At 42.9% G+C, this 16,950-nt stretch overlaps 1 protein-coding gene across 2 annotated transcripts in view; it reads right to left on the bottom strand.

The window, feature by feature from the left end:
• Positions 1–16,950, bottom strand: part of dnmt1 (DNA (cytosine-5-)-methyltransferase 1) — a 69,276-nt gene that overhangs the window by 10,778 nt on the left and 41,548 nt on the right. For both annotated transcript variants that reach the window (XM_061905209.1, XM_061905211.1), the window contains 6 exons: positions 12,997–13,137; positions 12,646–12,928; positions 12,428–12,569; positions 6,316–6,482; positions 319–496; positions 51–246 (listed from right to left, as the gene is read on the bottom strand). In XM_061905209.1, coding sequence (XP_061761193.1) covers positions 51–246; positions 319–496; positions 6,316–6,482; positions 12,428–12,569; positions 12,646–12,928; positions 12,997–13,137 — 1,107 coding nt within the window. The remainder of the gene's footprint in view (positions 1–50; positions 247–318; positions 497–6,315; positions 6,483–12,427; positions 12,570–12,645; positions 12,929–12,996; positions 13,138–16,950) is intronic.

Genomic DNA, 16,950 nt, shown 5'->3' with positions numbered 1-16,950 from the left:
TCAACTCCATCACAGGCTGAGCTCGGATGGCGCTCGGAAGCTCCGCCTACCTCCGGCACAAGTGCAAACGCCCCGGAGCGCGCCGGTGCTGCTGCGCCCGTTTTTCTTGTCGGCGTGCGAGTAGCGCAGCTTCTTGGTCATGGTGCCGTCCTTCAGGCGCACCTCCAGGTTGGGCAGGTCCCTCCAGTCGGAGCCGGGGGCCAGGGGGATGTGTCGCATGCGGCCCTCCACCAGGGCGCTCATGTCCTGACACACACACACACACACACGTCAGTAGACGCCTCAGTTCCCAAAACATGGGGAGTGAAGACGGCTCACCTTGCAGATGTGGTCCTTGAGGATGGGCTGGTACTGCGTGCCCCTGATCTGCCGCTGGAACCAGGACTGAGGCTCCCCGTTGTAGGAGATCTCCAAGGCGGCGGCCCCGTTGCGGATCTCCGGCAGATCGGACATGGTGTCTCGGACCGTGATGGTTCTGTAGATGCCGCCGTTGCTTCTGAAAAGCCAAGAAAAAACATGCAGATGTTGGAATTCCTCGCGACCAAACACAGCTCTCTTGACTGCCCGTCAGCACTCGTACCTTGACATTTTGGACCCTCAAATCTAGACTCCAAACATCCCAGAATAAGATAGTCCGGTTACTTTTAGACCCCCACCCCAGATCACACCTCAATGGAGGGCAGAGTAAAACAACTTGCACTGAGCCTGGTCTATAAAATCCGCTACACCTCCCTGATACCGAAGTACATGTCAAACTACTTCCTTAACGTAAATGACCGCCATAACCACAACACCTCCAAGTCCAAGTCCATGGTTCTCGCTCGGAAAAGGGTGGAGTGCCATCTCCGGGTTGGGGAGGAGACCCTGCCCCAAGTGGAGGAGTTCAAGTACCTAGGAGTCTTGTTCACGAGTGGGGGAAGAGTGGATGGTGAGATCGACAGGCGGATCGGTGCGGCGTCTTCAGTAATGCGGACGTTGTATCGATCCGTTGTGGTGAAGAAGGAGCTGAGCCGGAAGGCAAAGCTCTCAATTTACCGGTCGATCTACGTTCCCATCCTCACCTATGGTCATGAGCTTTGTGTCATGACCGAAAGGATAAGATCACGGGTACAAGCGGCCGAAATGAGTTTGGGTCTCTCCCTTAGAGATAGGGTGAGGAGCTCTGTCCTCCGGGAGGAACTCAAAGTAAAGCCGCTGCTCCTCCACATGGAGAGGAGCCAGATGAGGTGGTTCGGGCATCTGGTCAGGATGCCACCCGAACGCCTCCCTAGGGAGGTGTTTAGGGCACGTCCAGCTGGTAGGAGGCCACGGGGAAGACCCAGGACACGTTGGGAAGACTATGTCTCCCGGCTGGCCTGGGAACGCCTCGGGATCCCCCGGGAAGAGCTGGACGAAGTGGCTGGAGATAGGGAAGTCTGGGCTTCCCTGCTTAGGCTGCTGCCCCCGCGACCCGACCTCGGATAAGCGGAAGATGATGGATGGATGGATGGAACCACAACACCAGGGGGAGCTCCACAAACCACGTTAAACCCAGATTCCGATCTAACAAAGGTCTTAACTCCTTCTCTTTCTATGCCACGTCAATTCGGAATGCACTCCCAACAGGTATAAAAGTAAGTGCATCTCTATATTCCTTCAAAACCGCTCTAAAACAACACCTCCAGGCAACTTCAACACTTTACTAATACCCTCCTCCATTCACATCCCATCTCCCTGGATTATAAACAACTCAAATTTACTTGTTCTTATGCTATGTGAACTCACTATGTTCTCTGCTGGCTGTACATATCCTACTAAATAAGACCTACACTCTTTCAATGTCCACATTTCTCTGTTGATGCAATTGTTGATGACTGAAGTACTGATATCAACCAAAGCTCCTCATCCCACCCCCCGGATTGTAAATAATGTAAATAATTCAATGTACATACTATGATGATTAACTTGTGTGATGACTGTATTATGTTGATAGTATATATTTGTACCATGAATTGATTAACGTGGACCCCGACTTAAACAAGTTGAAAAACTTATTGGGGTGTTACCATTTAGTGGTCAATTGTACGGAATATGTACTGTACTGTGCAATCTACTAATAAAAGTATCAATCAATCAAAAACAGATTTCTACAGGCTGCACAATTGCAGAGCTGGGCAATTATTTAGACTCGGGGCCCACATTGAGAGAAGAAAATGTGTCTGTGTATTAGTGTTTGTACTAGGGTTGTCCTGATCCAATATTTGGATCGGATCGGCCGCTGATATTTGACAAAAAATGCGTATCGGCAAGGCTTGGGAAAATGCCGATCCAGATCCAGTTTAAAAAAAACAAACTCCGGTCCGTGTTTTCCAACGCACCGATTTAAATAATACATTCCACTTTTCTGCTGTTCCCTAATTCCCTTCCGCATTTTCCAGCACACCTTCAACACATCCACAGGTCCGTGTCCTAACCGTTAAAACGGCCATGTGAAAGTTACCGGTAAAAAATGTCAGCTGTGTGGGGTTATTTTACCCTACAAAACGAAAATGATGAAGAGGTGGAGTGCAAAACATGCCACAATAAAGTCAAGCGTGGTGGTAAAGTTGTAAGACATTTAAAATGACTTTTGAGAGTGAGAGGCTTTTTAGCACAGCCTCACTCATCATTGATGAACACAGGAGCAGGCTGACACCTGAGCATCTTGAAGTGATCGTCTTTGTTAGAAAGAATTTCCCCATTATGCTAGGACTTCAATTGTTTGCCCCCCCCCCCCCTGACTGAGGCAAACATTTGAAGGGAGTGTGTAGACAGTTTACACTTGTTCAAGAGCATCTGCCGATATTTGCCAAAAAATGCGTAAGGCATGGGAAAATGCCGATCCAGATCCAGTTTAAAAAAAAAACAACTCTGGTCCGTGTTTTCCAACGCACCGATTTAAATAATACATTCCACTTTTCTGCTGTTCCCTAATTCCCTTCTGCATTTTCCAGCCCACCTTCGACACAACAAGTCTGTGTCCTAACCGTTAAGACGGCCATGTGAAAGTTACCGGTAAAATTGTCAGCTGTGTGGGATTATTTTACCCTACAAAACGAAAATGATGAAGAGGTGGAGTGCAAAACATGCCACAATAAAGTCAAGCGTGGTGGTAAAGTTGTAAGACATTTAAAATGACTCGAGAGTGAGAGGCTTTTTAGCACAGCCTCACTCATCATTGATGAACAAAGGAGCAGGCTGACACCTGAGCATTTTGAAGTGATCGTCTTTGTTAGAAAGAATCTCCCCATTATGCTAGGACTTCAATTGTTTGCCCCCCCCCCCTGACTGGGGCAAACAATTGAAGGGAGTGTGTAGACAGTTTACACTTGTTCAAGAGCATCTGCCGATATTTGCCAAAAAATGCGTAAGGCATGGGAAAATGCCGATCCAGATCCAGTTTAAAAAAAACAACAACTCTGGTCCGTGTTTTCCAACGCACCGATTTAAATAATACATTCCACTTCTCTGCTGTTCCCTAATTCCGTTTCGCATTTTCCAGCACATCTTCGACACAACAAGTCTGTGTCCTAGCCAATAAGACGGCCATGTGAAAGTTACCGGTAAAAATGTCAGCTGTGTGGGATTATTTTACCCTACAAAACGAAAATGATGAAGAGGTGGAGTGCAAAACATGCCACAATAAAGTCAAGCGTGGTGGTAAAGTTGTAAGACATTTAAAATGACTCTTGAGAGTGAGAGGCTTTTTAGCACAGCCTCACTCAAAGGAGCAGGCTGACACCTGAGCATTTTGAAGTGATCGTCTTTGTTAGAAAGAATCTCCCCATTATGCTAGGACTTCAATTGTTTGCCCCCCCCTGACTGAGGCAAACATTTGAAGGGAGTGTGTAGACAGTTTACACTTGTTCAAGAGCAAGTATTGATGCTGAGTTATAGACATTTTATCCCACTCAGGTTGTTTGTGTGTTTTGCTTTTTTTTATTCATGTTTACAGCATTATTTGCACTTTATACTGTTCACTTTTTTACTGTTTAATGATGCCTTTTCTGTTTGTCATGTATATTTTTTTATATTTTGTGTTTATCCTTGAATACAAACCATTGTGTATTATTCAAACTCACCTAATTCAGCTGGCTAGTTGTTATCAAGAGTACTAAAACCCTTTTCAACATGAATCCGACAACTAAGCAGGCTAAATAACTTTAAACTTTAATACATGCTCGGATAGGCCAGTGTCGGATCGGAAGTGCAAAAATCTGGATCGGGACATCCTTAGTTGGCCTGATACCGGTACTAAAACTATTTTGATACTTTTCTAAATAGAAGGGACCGCAAAAAAATGTCGTCATTGGCTCTATTTTAACAAAAATTTTTTATGGTACATTAAATATGTTTATTATTGCAACTTAGTCCTTAAATAAAATAGTGAACATACTAGACAACTTGTCTTTTAGTAGTAAGTAAACAAACAAAGACTCCTAATTAGTCTGCTGAAATATGCAGTAACATATTGTGGCATTTATACACCTATTATTTTGTACTCATTATGAAGGACAAACTGTAAAAAAATTATGATTTATCCACTTGTTCATTTCCTAATAATATCTGCTTATCTTATGTTTTAACATGTTCTATCTACACTTCTGTTAAAATGTAATAATCACTTATTCTTCTCTTCTTTGACAATTTACATTAGTTTTGGATGATACCACACATTTAGGGATCGATCCGATACCAAGTAGTCACAAGATCATACATTGGTCATATTCAAAGTCCTCATGTGTTCAGGGACATATTTACTGACTTTATAAACATAATATACGTTTTAAAAAAAAAAGATGTGATGCTAAAAAATAAGACGTAATTATAGTAATATCGACTAGATACGAGGTTGTATTTGGTATCGTTACAGTGGATGTCAGGTGTAGATCCACACATGGGGCATTTGTTTACAATGTGTCGCCGGTGAGCTATTGTATCCTCCTATGGTGTGTAGTGAAGCATGTTTAGCTATTCATTGTCCTCCAGTGATAATGTTACATGAAAGAAACTGACTGTGATTTAGAAGTAGCTAAAACACTGTCAACGGCGGATGGACGTTAGCTGCTAGCTAGCCATGTCTTAAAGCAGCTCTTCCTGAGGGTGTTTCAGTGTTATAACTTCACATTTATCTTTATTTTTTAAGCCAAAATGCGTCTGTTCTCCCTTTTGTCTACGCATTGTGTCTGCTTGTAAGTACTCAGTGTGCGTGCGCTGCCGAACATGCTCCTTTGCTCATAAATCAGCAATGTCACGACGGGACGATGATGGGGGGTGTGGGACCGGTAATTTTCAGAGGCAGTATCGCACTGAAAATGATTCATTGGTATCGCGGTTCTATACTAATACCGGTATATTGTACAACTTTAGTGTGTATATTTCTAACAAAGACAAATCCTTATTTTTTTTCTAGATTTTCCAGAACAAAAATTTTAAAAGAACTTCAAAAGACTTTGAAATAAGATTTAAATTTTAATCTACAGATTTTCTATATTTGCCAGAATTTTTGGGGGGGAATATTAATCATAATAGGTTTGAAGAAATATTTCACAAATCTTCGTCGAAAAAACAGAAGCTAAAATGAATAATTAAATTAAAATGTATTAAAAAAAAAAAAATGACTTGAACATTGATTTAAATTGTCAGGAAATAAGAGGAAGGAATTCAAAAGGTAAAAGTGTTTAAAAATCCTAAAATCATTTTTAAGGTTGTATTTTTCCTCTAAAATTGTCTTTCTGAAAGTTATAAGAAGCAAAGTAAAAAAAATAAATGAATTTATTTAAACAAGTGAAGACCAAGACTTTAAAATATTTTCTTGGATTTTCAAATTCTATTTGAGTTTTGTCTCTCTTAGAATTAAAAATGTCCAGCAAAGCGAGACCAGCTTGCTAGTAAATAAATAAAAATTTAAAAAATAGAGGCAGCTCACTGGTAAGTGCTGCTATTTGAGCTATTTTTTAGAAGAGGCCAGCGGGCGACTCATCTGGTCCTTACGGGCGACCTGGTGCCCGACATCATTATTGCGCTTTTAGAAAAATGGTGGCAAAATCCTATAAAACACACTCGGCGACCTTGTGGACAGCCTTCCCAGAAGAGTGGAAAGGAGGACCCACATCATATTGAGCCCTATGGGTTAGGAATGGGATGGCACTTCAAGTTCATATGTGAGTCAAGGCAGGTGGCCAAATACTTTTGGCAATATAGTGTACTTTCTAGTCATTTAAAAACAGTGCTGAACATCATAATGGCGGCGACAGTAGAAAATGTTAGCGGGCCGCCATATTCCGTCGACCTTACCGCGTGACGTTACTGACGTATCTTTTCTCGTCCACCACCACGCTGAGGGACACGGCTCTGGGAGCGAAGACGTGGAGCGGCTCGGGGTAAAGTGGCAGCTTCTCGCCGGGGGCGGCGGCCAGGATGATGGCCCTGCGGCGAGTCTGAGCCACGCCGTACTGACCAGCCTGTTCAACAAACACAATGTGGGACGGAAATTAAAGAAGGAACTTTGTCGGACTAACTGTGAGCTTCTCACGTCATGTCCATTACACACCCACCAGGTAGCAGGAAATATACTCTATAGAAGGTCACACAATATTGTGAGAGTCCAGTCCATAGTGGATCTAACATAATAGTGTGAGTCCAGTCCATAGTGGATCTAACATAATAGTGAGAGTCCAGTCCATAGTGGATCTAACATAATAGTGTGAGTCCAGTCCATAGTGGATTTAACATAATAGTGAGAGTTCAGTCCATAGTGGATCTAACATAATAGTGAGAGTCCAGTCCATAGTGGATCTAACATAATAGTGTGAGTCCAGTCCATAGTGGATTTAACATAATAGTGAGAGTCCAGTCCATAGTGGATCTAACATAATAGTGTGAGCATACATGACCTTCGCAGTAAAAATAAGTCCAATATATGACATTCTTTCCATCCAATGTTCATTAAAACAACCTCACAACATGATGGAGAGATGCACCGCCGTCCTCTTGGCCGTAAATACATGACAACAACCTAATGTAAGGGCTGATGTAAGATCATTTATATCATTTTTTCCCATTTTATAAATTAGCCTATTTAGTCAGACTGCTGAGAAATATGATTAAGATTTCCAAGAATTTACAAGCACTTCACCCAAAAAATCCAAGCCTTTTTCAAACCATGAAAACACTAAAATCCAAGTATTTTTCAAACCAACAAAACACAAAATTAAAATCAAAGCATTTTTCAAACCTTAAAAACATTAAAATCCAAGCATTTTTCAAACCTTGAGAAAACATTAAAATCCAAGCTTTTTTCAAATCTTGAAAACATTAAAATCCAAGCATTTTGCCAACCTTGAAAACATAAAAATCCAAGAATTTTTCAAACCTTGAGAAAACATTAAAATCCAAGCATTTGCCAACCTTGAAAACATAATCCAAGAATTTTTCAAACCTTGAGAAAACAACATTAAAATCCAAGCATTTTTCAAACCTTAAAAACATTAAAATCCAAGCATTTTTCAAACCTTAAAAACATTAAAATACAAACATTTTTCAAACCTTGAAAACATTAAAATCCAAGAATTTTTCAAACCTTGAGAACATTAAAATCCAAGCATTTTTCAAACCTTGAAAACATCAAAATCCAAGCCTTTTTCAAAGCATGAAAACACTAAAATCCAAGTATTTTTCAAACCTAGAAAACAAAATTAAAATCCAAGTATTTTTCAAACCTAGAAAACAAAATTAAAATCCAAGCCTTTTTCAAACCTTGAAAACATTAAAATCTAAGCATTTTTCAAACCTTAAAAACATTAAAATCCAAGCATTTTTCAAACCTCAAAAACATTAAAATCCAAGCATTTTTCAAACCTTGAGAACATTAAAATCCAAGCATTTTTCAAACCTCAAAAACATTAAAATCCAAGCCTTTTTCAAACCTTGAAAACATTAAAATCCAAGCCTTTTTCAAACCTTGAAAACATTAAAATCCAAGCCTTTTTCAAACCTTAAAAACATTAAAATCCAAGCATTTTTCAAACCTTGAGAACATTAAAATACAAACATTTTTCAAACCTCAAAAACATTAAAATCCAAGCATTTTTCATCCATCCATCCATCATCTTCCGCTTATCCGAGGTCGGGTCGCGGGGGCAACAGCCTAAGCAGGGAAACCCAGACTTCCCTCTCCCCAGCCACTTCGTCTAGCTCTTCCCGGGGGATCCCGAGGCGTTCCCAGGCCAGCCGGGAGACATAGTCTTCCCAACGTGTCCTGGGTCTTCCCCGTGGCCTCCTACCGGTTGGACGTGCCCTAAACACCTCCCTAGGGAGGCGTTCGGGTGGCATCCTGACCAGATGCCCGAACCACCTCATCTGGCTCCTCTCGATGTGAAGGAGCAGCGGCTTTACTTTGAGTTCCTCCCGGATGGCAGAGCTTCTCACCCTATCTCTAAGGGAGAGCCCCGCCACACGGCGGAGGAAACTCATTTCGGCCGCTTGTACCCGTGATCTTATCCTTTCGGTCATGACCCAAAGCTCATGACCATAGGTGAGGATGGGAACGTAGATCGACCAGTAAATTGAGAGCTTTGCCTCCCGGCTCAGCTCCTTCTTCACCACAACGGACCGGTACAACGTCCGCATTACTGAAGACGCCGCACCGATCCGCCTGTTGATCTCACGATCCACTCTTCCCTCACTCGTGAACAAGACTCCTAGGTACTTGAACTCCTCCACTTGGGGCAGGGTCTCCTCCCCAACCCGGAGATGGCACTCCACCCTTTTCCGGGCGAGAACCATGGACTCGGACTTGGAGGTGCTGATTCTCATTCCGGTCGCTTCACACTCGGCTGCGAACCGATCCAGCGAGAGCTGAAGACCCCGGTCAGATGAAGCCATCAGGACCACATCATCTGCAAAAAGCAGAGACCTAATCCTGCGGTTACCAAACCGGAACCCCTCAACGCCTTGACTGCGCCTAGAAATTCTGTCCATAAAAGTTATGAACAGAATCGGTGACAAAGGACAGCCTTGGCGGAGTCCAACCCTCACTGGAAATGTGTTCGACTTACTGCCGGCAATGCGGACCAAGCTCTGGCACTGATAGTACAGGGAACGGACCGCCACAATAAGACAGTCCGATACCCCATACTCTCTGAGCACTCCCCACAGGACTTCCCGAGGGACACGGTCGAATGCCTTCTCCAAGTCCACAAAGCACATGTAGACTGGTTGGGCAAACTCCCATGCACCCTCAAGAACCCTGCCGAGAGTATAGAGCTGGTCCACAGTTCCACGACCAGGACGAAAACCACACTGTTCCTCCTGAATCCGAGGTTCGACTATCCGACGTAGCCTCCTCTCCAGTACACCTGAATAAACCTTACCGGGAAGGCTGAGGAGTGTGATCCCACGATAGTTGGAACACACCCTCCGGTCCCCCTTTTTGAAGAGAGGAACCACCACCCCGGTCTGCCAATCCAGAGGTACCGCCCCCGATGTCCACGCGATGCTGCAAAGTCTTGTCAACCAAGACAGCCCCACAGCATCCAGAGCCTTAAGGAACTCCGGGCGGATCTCGTCCACCCCTGGGGCCTTGCCACCGAGGAGCTTTTTAACTACCTCAGCGACCTCAGCCCCAGAAATAGGAGAGTCCACCACAGATTCCCCAGGCACTGCTTCCTCATAGGAAGACGTGTTGGTGGGATTGAGGAGGTCTTCGAAGTATTCCTTCCACCTGTCCACAACATCCGCAGTCGAGGTCAGCAGAACACCATCCGCACCATACACGGTGTTGATAGTGCACTGCTTCCCCTTCCTGAGGCGGCGGACGGTGGTCCAGAATCGCTTCGAAGCCGTCCGGAAGTCGTTTTCCATAGCTTCCCCGAACTCTTCCCATGTCCGAGTTTTTGCCTCCGCGACCGCTGAAGCTGCACACCGCTTGGCCTGTCGGTACCTGTCCACTGCCTCCGGAGTCCTATGAGTCAAAAGGACCCGATAGGACTCCTTCTTCAGCTTGACGGCATCCCTCACCGCTGGTGTCCACCAGGGGGTTTTAGGATTGCCGCCCCGACAGGCACCAACTACCTTGCGGCCACAGCTCCGATCTGCCGCCTCGACAATAGAGGTGCGGAACATGGTCCACTCGGACTCAATGTCCAGCACCTCCCTCGTGACATGTTCAAAGTTCTTCCGGAGGTGGGAATTGAAACTTTGTCTGACAGGAGACTCTGCCAGACGTTCCCAGCAGACCCTCACAATGCGTTTGGGCCTCCCAGGTCTGTCCGGCATCCTCCCCCACCATCGCAGCCAACTCACCACCAGGTGGTGATCGGTAGAAAGCTCCGCCCCTCTCTTCACCCGAGTGTCCATAACATGAGGCCGCAAATCCGATGACACAACTACAAAGTCGATCATGGAACTGCGGCCTAGGGTGTCCTGGTGCCAAGTGCACATATGGACACCCTTATGTTTGAACATGGTGTTTGTTATGGACAAACTGTGACGAGCACAAAAGTCCAATAACAAAACACCACTCGGGTTCAGATCCGGGCGGCCATTCTTCCCAATCACGCCTCTCCAGGTTTCACTGTCGTTGCCAACGTGAGCGTTGAAGTCTCCCAGTAGGACAAGGGAATCACCCGGGGGAGCACTTTCCAGTACTCCCTCGAGCGTTCCCAAAAAGGGTGGGTACTCTGAACTGCTGTTTGGTGCATAAGCACAAACAACAGTCAGGACCCGTCCCCCCACCCGAAGGCGGAGGGAGGCTACCCTTTCGTCCACCGGGTTAAACTCCAACGTACAGGCTTTGAGCCGGGGGGAAACAAGAATTGCCACCCCAGCCCGTCGCCTCTCACTGCCGGCAACGCCAGAGTGGAAGAGGGTCCAATCCCTCTCGAGAGAAGTGGTTCCAGAGCCCTTGCTGTGCGTCGAAGTGAGTCCGACTATATCCAGCCGGAATTTCTCGACTTCGCGCACTAGCTCAGGCTCTTTCCCCCCCAGTGACGTGACGTTCCACGTCCCAAGAGTTAGCTTCTGTAGCCGAGGATCGGACCGCCAAGTGCCCTGCCTTCGGCTGTCGCCCAGCTCACAATGCACCCGACCTCTATGGCCCCTGCTATGGGTGGTGAGCCCATTGGAGGGGTGACCCACGTTGCCTCTTCGGGCTGTGCCCGGCCGGGCCCCATGGGAACAGGCCCGGTCACCAGGCGCTCGCCATCGTGCCCCACCTCCGGGCCTGGCTCCAGAGGGGGGCCCCGGTGACCCGCGTCCGGGCGAGGGAAATCTGGGTCCATGATGTTTCTTCTTCATATAGGTCTTCGAGCTGCTCTTTGTCTGAGCATTTTTCAAACCTCAAAAACATTAAAATCCAAGCATTTTGCCAACCTTGAGAAAACAACATTAAAAGCCAAGCATTTTTCAAACCTTAAAAACATTAAAATCCAAGCCATTTTCAAAACTTAACATTAAAAACCAAGTATTTTTCAAACCTTGAGAACATTAAAATACAAACATTTTTCAAACCTTGAAAACATTAGAATCCAAGCATTTTTCAAACCTCAAAAACATTAAAATACAAGCATTTTACCAACCTTGAGAAAACAACATTAAAAGCCAAGCATTTTTCAAACCTTAAAAACATTAAAATCCAAGCCTTTTTCAAACCTTGAAAAACATAATCCAAGCATTTTCAAACCTTGAGAACATTAAAATCCAAGCCTTTTTCAAACCTTGAAAAAACATTAAATTCCAAGCCTTTTTCAAACGTTGAAAACATTAAAATCCAAGCATTTTTCAAACCTTGAGAACATTAAAATACAAACATTTTTCAAACCTTGAAAACATTAAAATCCAAGCATTTTTCAAACCTTAAAAACATTAAAATCCAAGCCATTTTCAAAACTTAAAAACATTAAAATCCAAGCCATTTTCAAAACTTAAAAACATTAAAATCCAAGCATTTTTCAAACCTTGGGAACATTAAAATACAAACATTTTTCAAACCTTGAAAACATTAAAATCCAAGCATTTTGCCAACCTTGAGAAAACAACATTAAAATCCAAGCATTTTTCAAACCTTAAAAACAATAAAATCCAAGCATTTTTCAAACCTTGGGAAAACATTAAAATCAGAGCATTTTTCAAACCTTGAAAACATCAAAATCCAAGCATTTTTCAAACCTTGAAAACATCAAAATCCAAGCATTTTTCAAACCTTGAGAAAACAACATTAAAATCCAAGCCTTTTCCAAACCTTGAAAACATCAAAATCCAAGCATTTTTCAAACCTTGAGAAAACATTAAAATCCAAGCATTTTCAAGGTTTTTCCAACCCTGTATAAAGTAAGCGAGCGGAAAAGTTGCACGGAAAAGAAAACTCCTAAAAAAGGACAAGAAATGGGAGAAAAGGGACAGTAAAAACCTGCAGGACTCCGAAAGTGCACTGGTAGCCCATCCTGACAAGACAGCGCAGGGTCAATTTGAGAACCATTGAGCTTTTGAAGGACACAAAGTTCCTCACGTTCTCCAGCAGGAAGAACTTTGGCCTGTAATAGTCACAGTAACTGCAACACAAAAAGAAGCGCGTTAACAAGCCCGACAACACGTGGGGCGTTCAAGTCCAAGTCGCAGGTCCCTCACCTGAGGTAGGAGACCACCAGAGAGTTCTTGAACTTGGAGTATGTGCGGGAGTTGAAGCGGTTCATGCCACTGAAGCCTTGGCAGGGCGGTCCTCCGCACAACATTTCCACGTCGCCCTTCTGCGGCAGCTTCTGGCCCAGAGAGTTGGTCTTCTCGCCCGACATGACCAGCTTGAGCAGGACGTTGCAGTCCTCGGTGAAGACGGTGGTGCCGGGGTTGTTGAGCCTGAACGCCTGCGCTGCCGGCTCCCACATCTCGATGGCCCACTCCGTGTCGGAAACACCTTTCACAGGCGAAAGGAACGTGTGGGGCAACTCGCCGTGGTCAAAACGTCACGTGCGGGGTTTTTACCAGCCTGGTGGAAGCCTTCGGAGAGTCCCCCGCAGCCCGAGAAGACGTCCAGCGTGCGGTACTTTTGAACTTTGGGCGTCTGAGGCTCGGCGGCGTGCTCGGGCGTGTCCTGAGCGGCTGCAGACTTCCCCTTGCCTTTGCCTGCAAACCACCAGGGTCAAGCTCACAAGGACTTGTACTTTTCATTTCATTTGTAAGATTTTTCTCTAATTTTGCACCGGACTACTTTTTCCCTACACTTTGAACCCTGCGGCTTCGAAGACGGTGCAGCAGATTTATGTATTTTTTCTTCAGACCATAATAAAAATGGTAAAAACAAAACAAAAAACTAATACACTGCAAGTAGGACTGGGTGATATGGCCTTTTATTAATATCTCCATATTTTTAGGCCATGTCACGATAATTATCTCGATATTTTTGCCTTATAAGGCCTTGAATTAACACTTGGTGCAAATAACCACAGCAGTATGATGATTCTGTGAGTCTATATTAAAACATTCTTCTTCATTACTGCAATAATATATGCTACTTTTAAACTTTCATGCAGAGAAGGAAACCACAACTAAGTGTATCCATCCATTTTCTACCGCTTATTCCCTTTTGGGGTCGCTGGCGCCTATCTCAGCTACAATCGGGCGGAAGGCGGGGTACACCCTAGACAAGTCGCCACCTCATCACAGGGCCAACAGATAGACAGACAACATTCACATTTAAGTCAATTTACCAAAACTGTATTTGTTGATGTAATCATAGTACTATCGACTAGGTACAATTCAAACATGTTTAATGTACCCTAAGATTTTTGTTTGAATAAAGCCAATAAAGCCATTTTTCTGTGGTTCCATTTACTTAGAAAAGTACCGAAATAATTTTAGTACCGGTACCAAAATATTCGTATCATTAAAAGACTAGTTTGTACTAACTAAACCGTCCCTTGTGCGAAGTCTGGAGGAGTGTTTTCATGCATATTTTTTTTACGTACTATCGTAAGGTAATGACGCTCGCATTAGCTGATAAGCTAACATGTTTAGAAGTGTCCGTGTTCGTATTAACTTACAACGGCATTCCTTTATTGTTTCAGTTTCACAAGATCCTCATTAAACTTACCAAAACGTCACCGTTGAGTTATTTATTCAGCTAGCTTATGTTAATGAAGGTCACCGTTTTGTTTAATCGGCCGTTTTACTGCAGTGTTCCGAGCACCGTTTGAAAACAATTAAAAAAGGTATGTTAACATTTACGGAATCTGTCGGTGTAAAAACTCACTTTGCAAAATATATAAGTGAGGCTTTTAGTCAGGTGTGGCTAATATGTGGAAATCCCCCCCCCCCGGAAAATACTTTTGAGTAAATAATTTCCAGCAAATGTTTTTGGCCAAATCCTGCAATTTGTAACAAAAAATAAACAAAAAAGGTTTAATTTTAACAAAAAATTTAAATGAATAAAAGTGTTTAATTCAAATGTGTTAATGTAGAATAAAATATATCTTTATTGTCATTGGACAACAAAATTGTAAGCAAAACTAATTAAGTGCAAATTCATAATTACACATAAAAACATAGATAAAAATACATAATATAAAATAAACAGAATCATGTAATTGAAAAATTTTTTGAAAATTATTTTTCCCTTATGTAATTTTCATATCCATTAAATTTAAATTTTTTTTTTCATAATAGTTCTAGCCCTGCCAATCAAGTTGTGTTACTGTGGTTGGTAGCAGTGTAAAAGTACACAACAATTTCGGTTCGGTACGTACCTCGGTTTAGAGGTCACGGTTCAGTTCATTTTCGGTACAGTAAGAAATAAACAAAATATACATTTTTTGGTTATTTATTTACCAAATTTGTAAACAATGGCTTTATCCTTTTAAATTGGGAACACTATAATAATTCTGCCCGCATTAATCCACATTAAACTGCCTCAAATTGTTGCTTTGATTAAATAAAATGAAAAAACCTTTCTTATACATGTAAAAAATTTAACATTAAACCGTTTCCATTGAAACGGTCTAAAGGGGAACATTATCAGCAGACCTATGTAAGCGTCAATATATACCTTGATGGTGCAGAAAAAAGACCATGTATTTTTTTAACCGATTTCCGAACTCTAAATGGGCGAATTTTGGCGAATTAAACGCCTTTCAGTTTATCGCTCTGGAGGGGATGACATTGCCGAGGTAACACACCCGCCATTTTCATTTTTAACTCATTGTAAACATCGGGTCTCAGCTCTGTTATTTTCCATTTTTTCGACTATTTTTTGGAACCTTGGAGACATCATGCCTCGTCGGTGTGTTGTCGGAGGGTGTAACAACACTAACAGGGAGGGATTCAAGTTGCACCACCGGCCCGAAGATGCCAAAGTGTCTGCCGCCAGACCCCCATTGAATGTACCAAAGTTTTGTTGATGTTGACTTATTTGCTAATCAGACATATTTGGTCGCGGCGTGACTGCCAGTTAATCGATGCTAACATGCTACGCTAATCGACGCTAACGTGCTATTTACCGGCGATGCTAAGGCAGACATGACACAGAGATGTATCGATAACCTGCAGATGCATTTGTAACGATAAAGTCACAGTAATCACAAAGGTGAGTTTTGTTGATGTTGACTGCCAGCTAATCGATGCTAACATGCTACGCTAACCGATGCTAACATGCTATTTACCGGCGGTGCTAAAGCAGACATGGCACAGAGATGTATGGATAACTTGCAGATGCATTTGCAACTATATTACGTTTCCTTCCACCCTCATTTAATGTGAAACAAACACTTACCAATCGACGGATTTAAGTTGCTCCCGTGTCACAAGATGCGAAAGTCCTGATCGTTTGGTCCGCACATTTTACCGGTGATGCTAACGCAGCTATTCGGCCATGCTATGGCTATGAATAGCGTCAATAGCTTCAGTTTCTTCTTCAATATTTTCATACTCCAACCATCCGTTTCAATACATGCATAATCTGTTGAATCGCTTAAACCGCTGAAATCCGAGCTAATGTCGCTATATCTTGCTGTGCTATACGCCATTGTTTGTTTACATTGGCAGCACTGTATGACGTCATAAGGAAATGGATAGTGGCATCGCAAATAGCAAAAATCAAGCATTTTAAGGCTTTTTTTAGGGATATTCGGAGACCGGTAAAATTTTGAAAATAACTTCAAAAAATACAACATGCCACTGGGAACTGATTTTTATTGTTTTTAACCCTTTTGAAATTGTGATAATGTTCCCCTTTAAGGTCAACTCATCATGCTTAATTTATTACACCATTTGGGAAGCCTGTAGTTGACTTTTATTATGTAAAGGTTGTATTTTTATCAACATGTGATAGCAGGGACCCTGCTATTCAAAACTAGGCTGCTACATTACTAATGATTCATGTAACTATAGCTGAAAAATAGTACAATTGCAATAGGGGAGACTATTCATCCCTAAACACAATGGAGTTCAATGAAATAACAGACAGACAGGGCTTTGCTGCCCCTAACACACACACACAGAAAAATGAGCTAACGTTACGCTAAAAGCTAATTAGCATTCATCTCAAGTCTATACTGTGAGCTAGCTGAGCTGCAGTTTAAGTTTCTAGAACAGGGGTCGGTAACCTTTTTGGCTGAGAGAGCCATACAAGCCAAATATTTCATAAAGTACTTCCGTGAGAGCCATATAATATTTTTTCAAGACTGAACACAACTGAATGCGTGCATTTTTAAGTAAAACCAACATTTTTAGAGTATAATAAAATAAGTCTCTTATTCTTTTTAATAACACTGTTATTCTGAAGCAATCAAAAATAAATAAAATACTTGTTACCATTAATGCAACTTCTTGAACAGGTGCGGTAGAAACCAGACGGATGGATCAAAATGCATGAGAATGTTTTATATTTTGAACGTTATTTTTGACACTGTGAGTACCAGCAGAATTATTCATTACTTATCGTGT

This window comes from Nerophis ophidion, linkage group LG07 (genome assembly GCF_033978795.1).
Source record: "Nerophis ophidion isolate RoL-2023_Sa linkage group LG07, RoL_Noph_v1.0, whole genome shotgun sequence".
Taxonomy (NCBI): domain Eukaryota; kingdom Metazoa; phylum Chordata; class Actinopteri; order Syngnathiformes; family Syngnathidae; genus Nerophis; species Nerophis ophidion.
The sequence above is the reverse complement of the archived record's forward strand: the minus strand, read 5'-3'. Positions and strand labels throughout refer to the sequence as shown.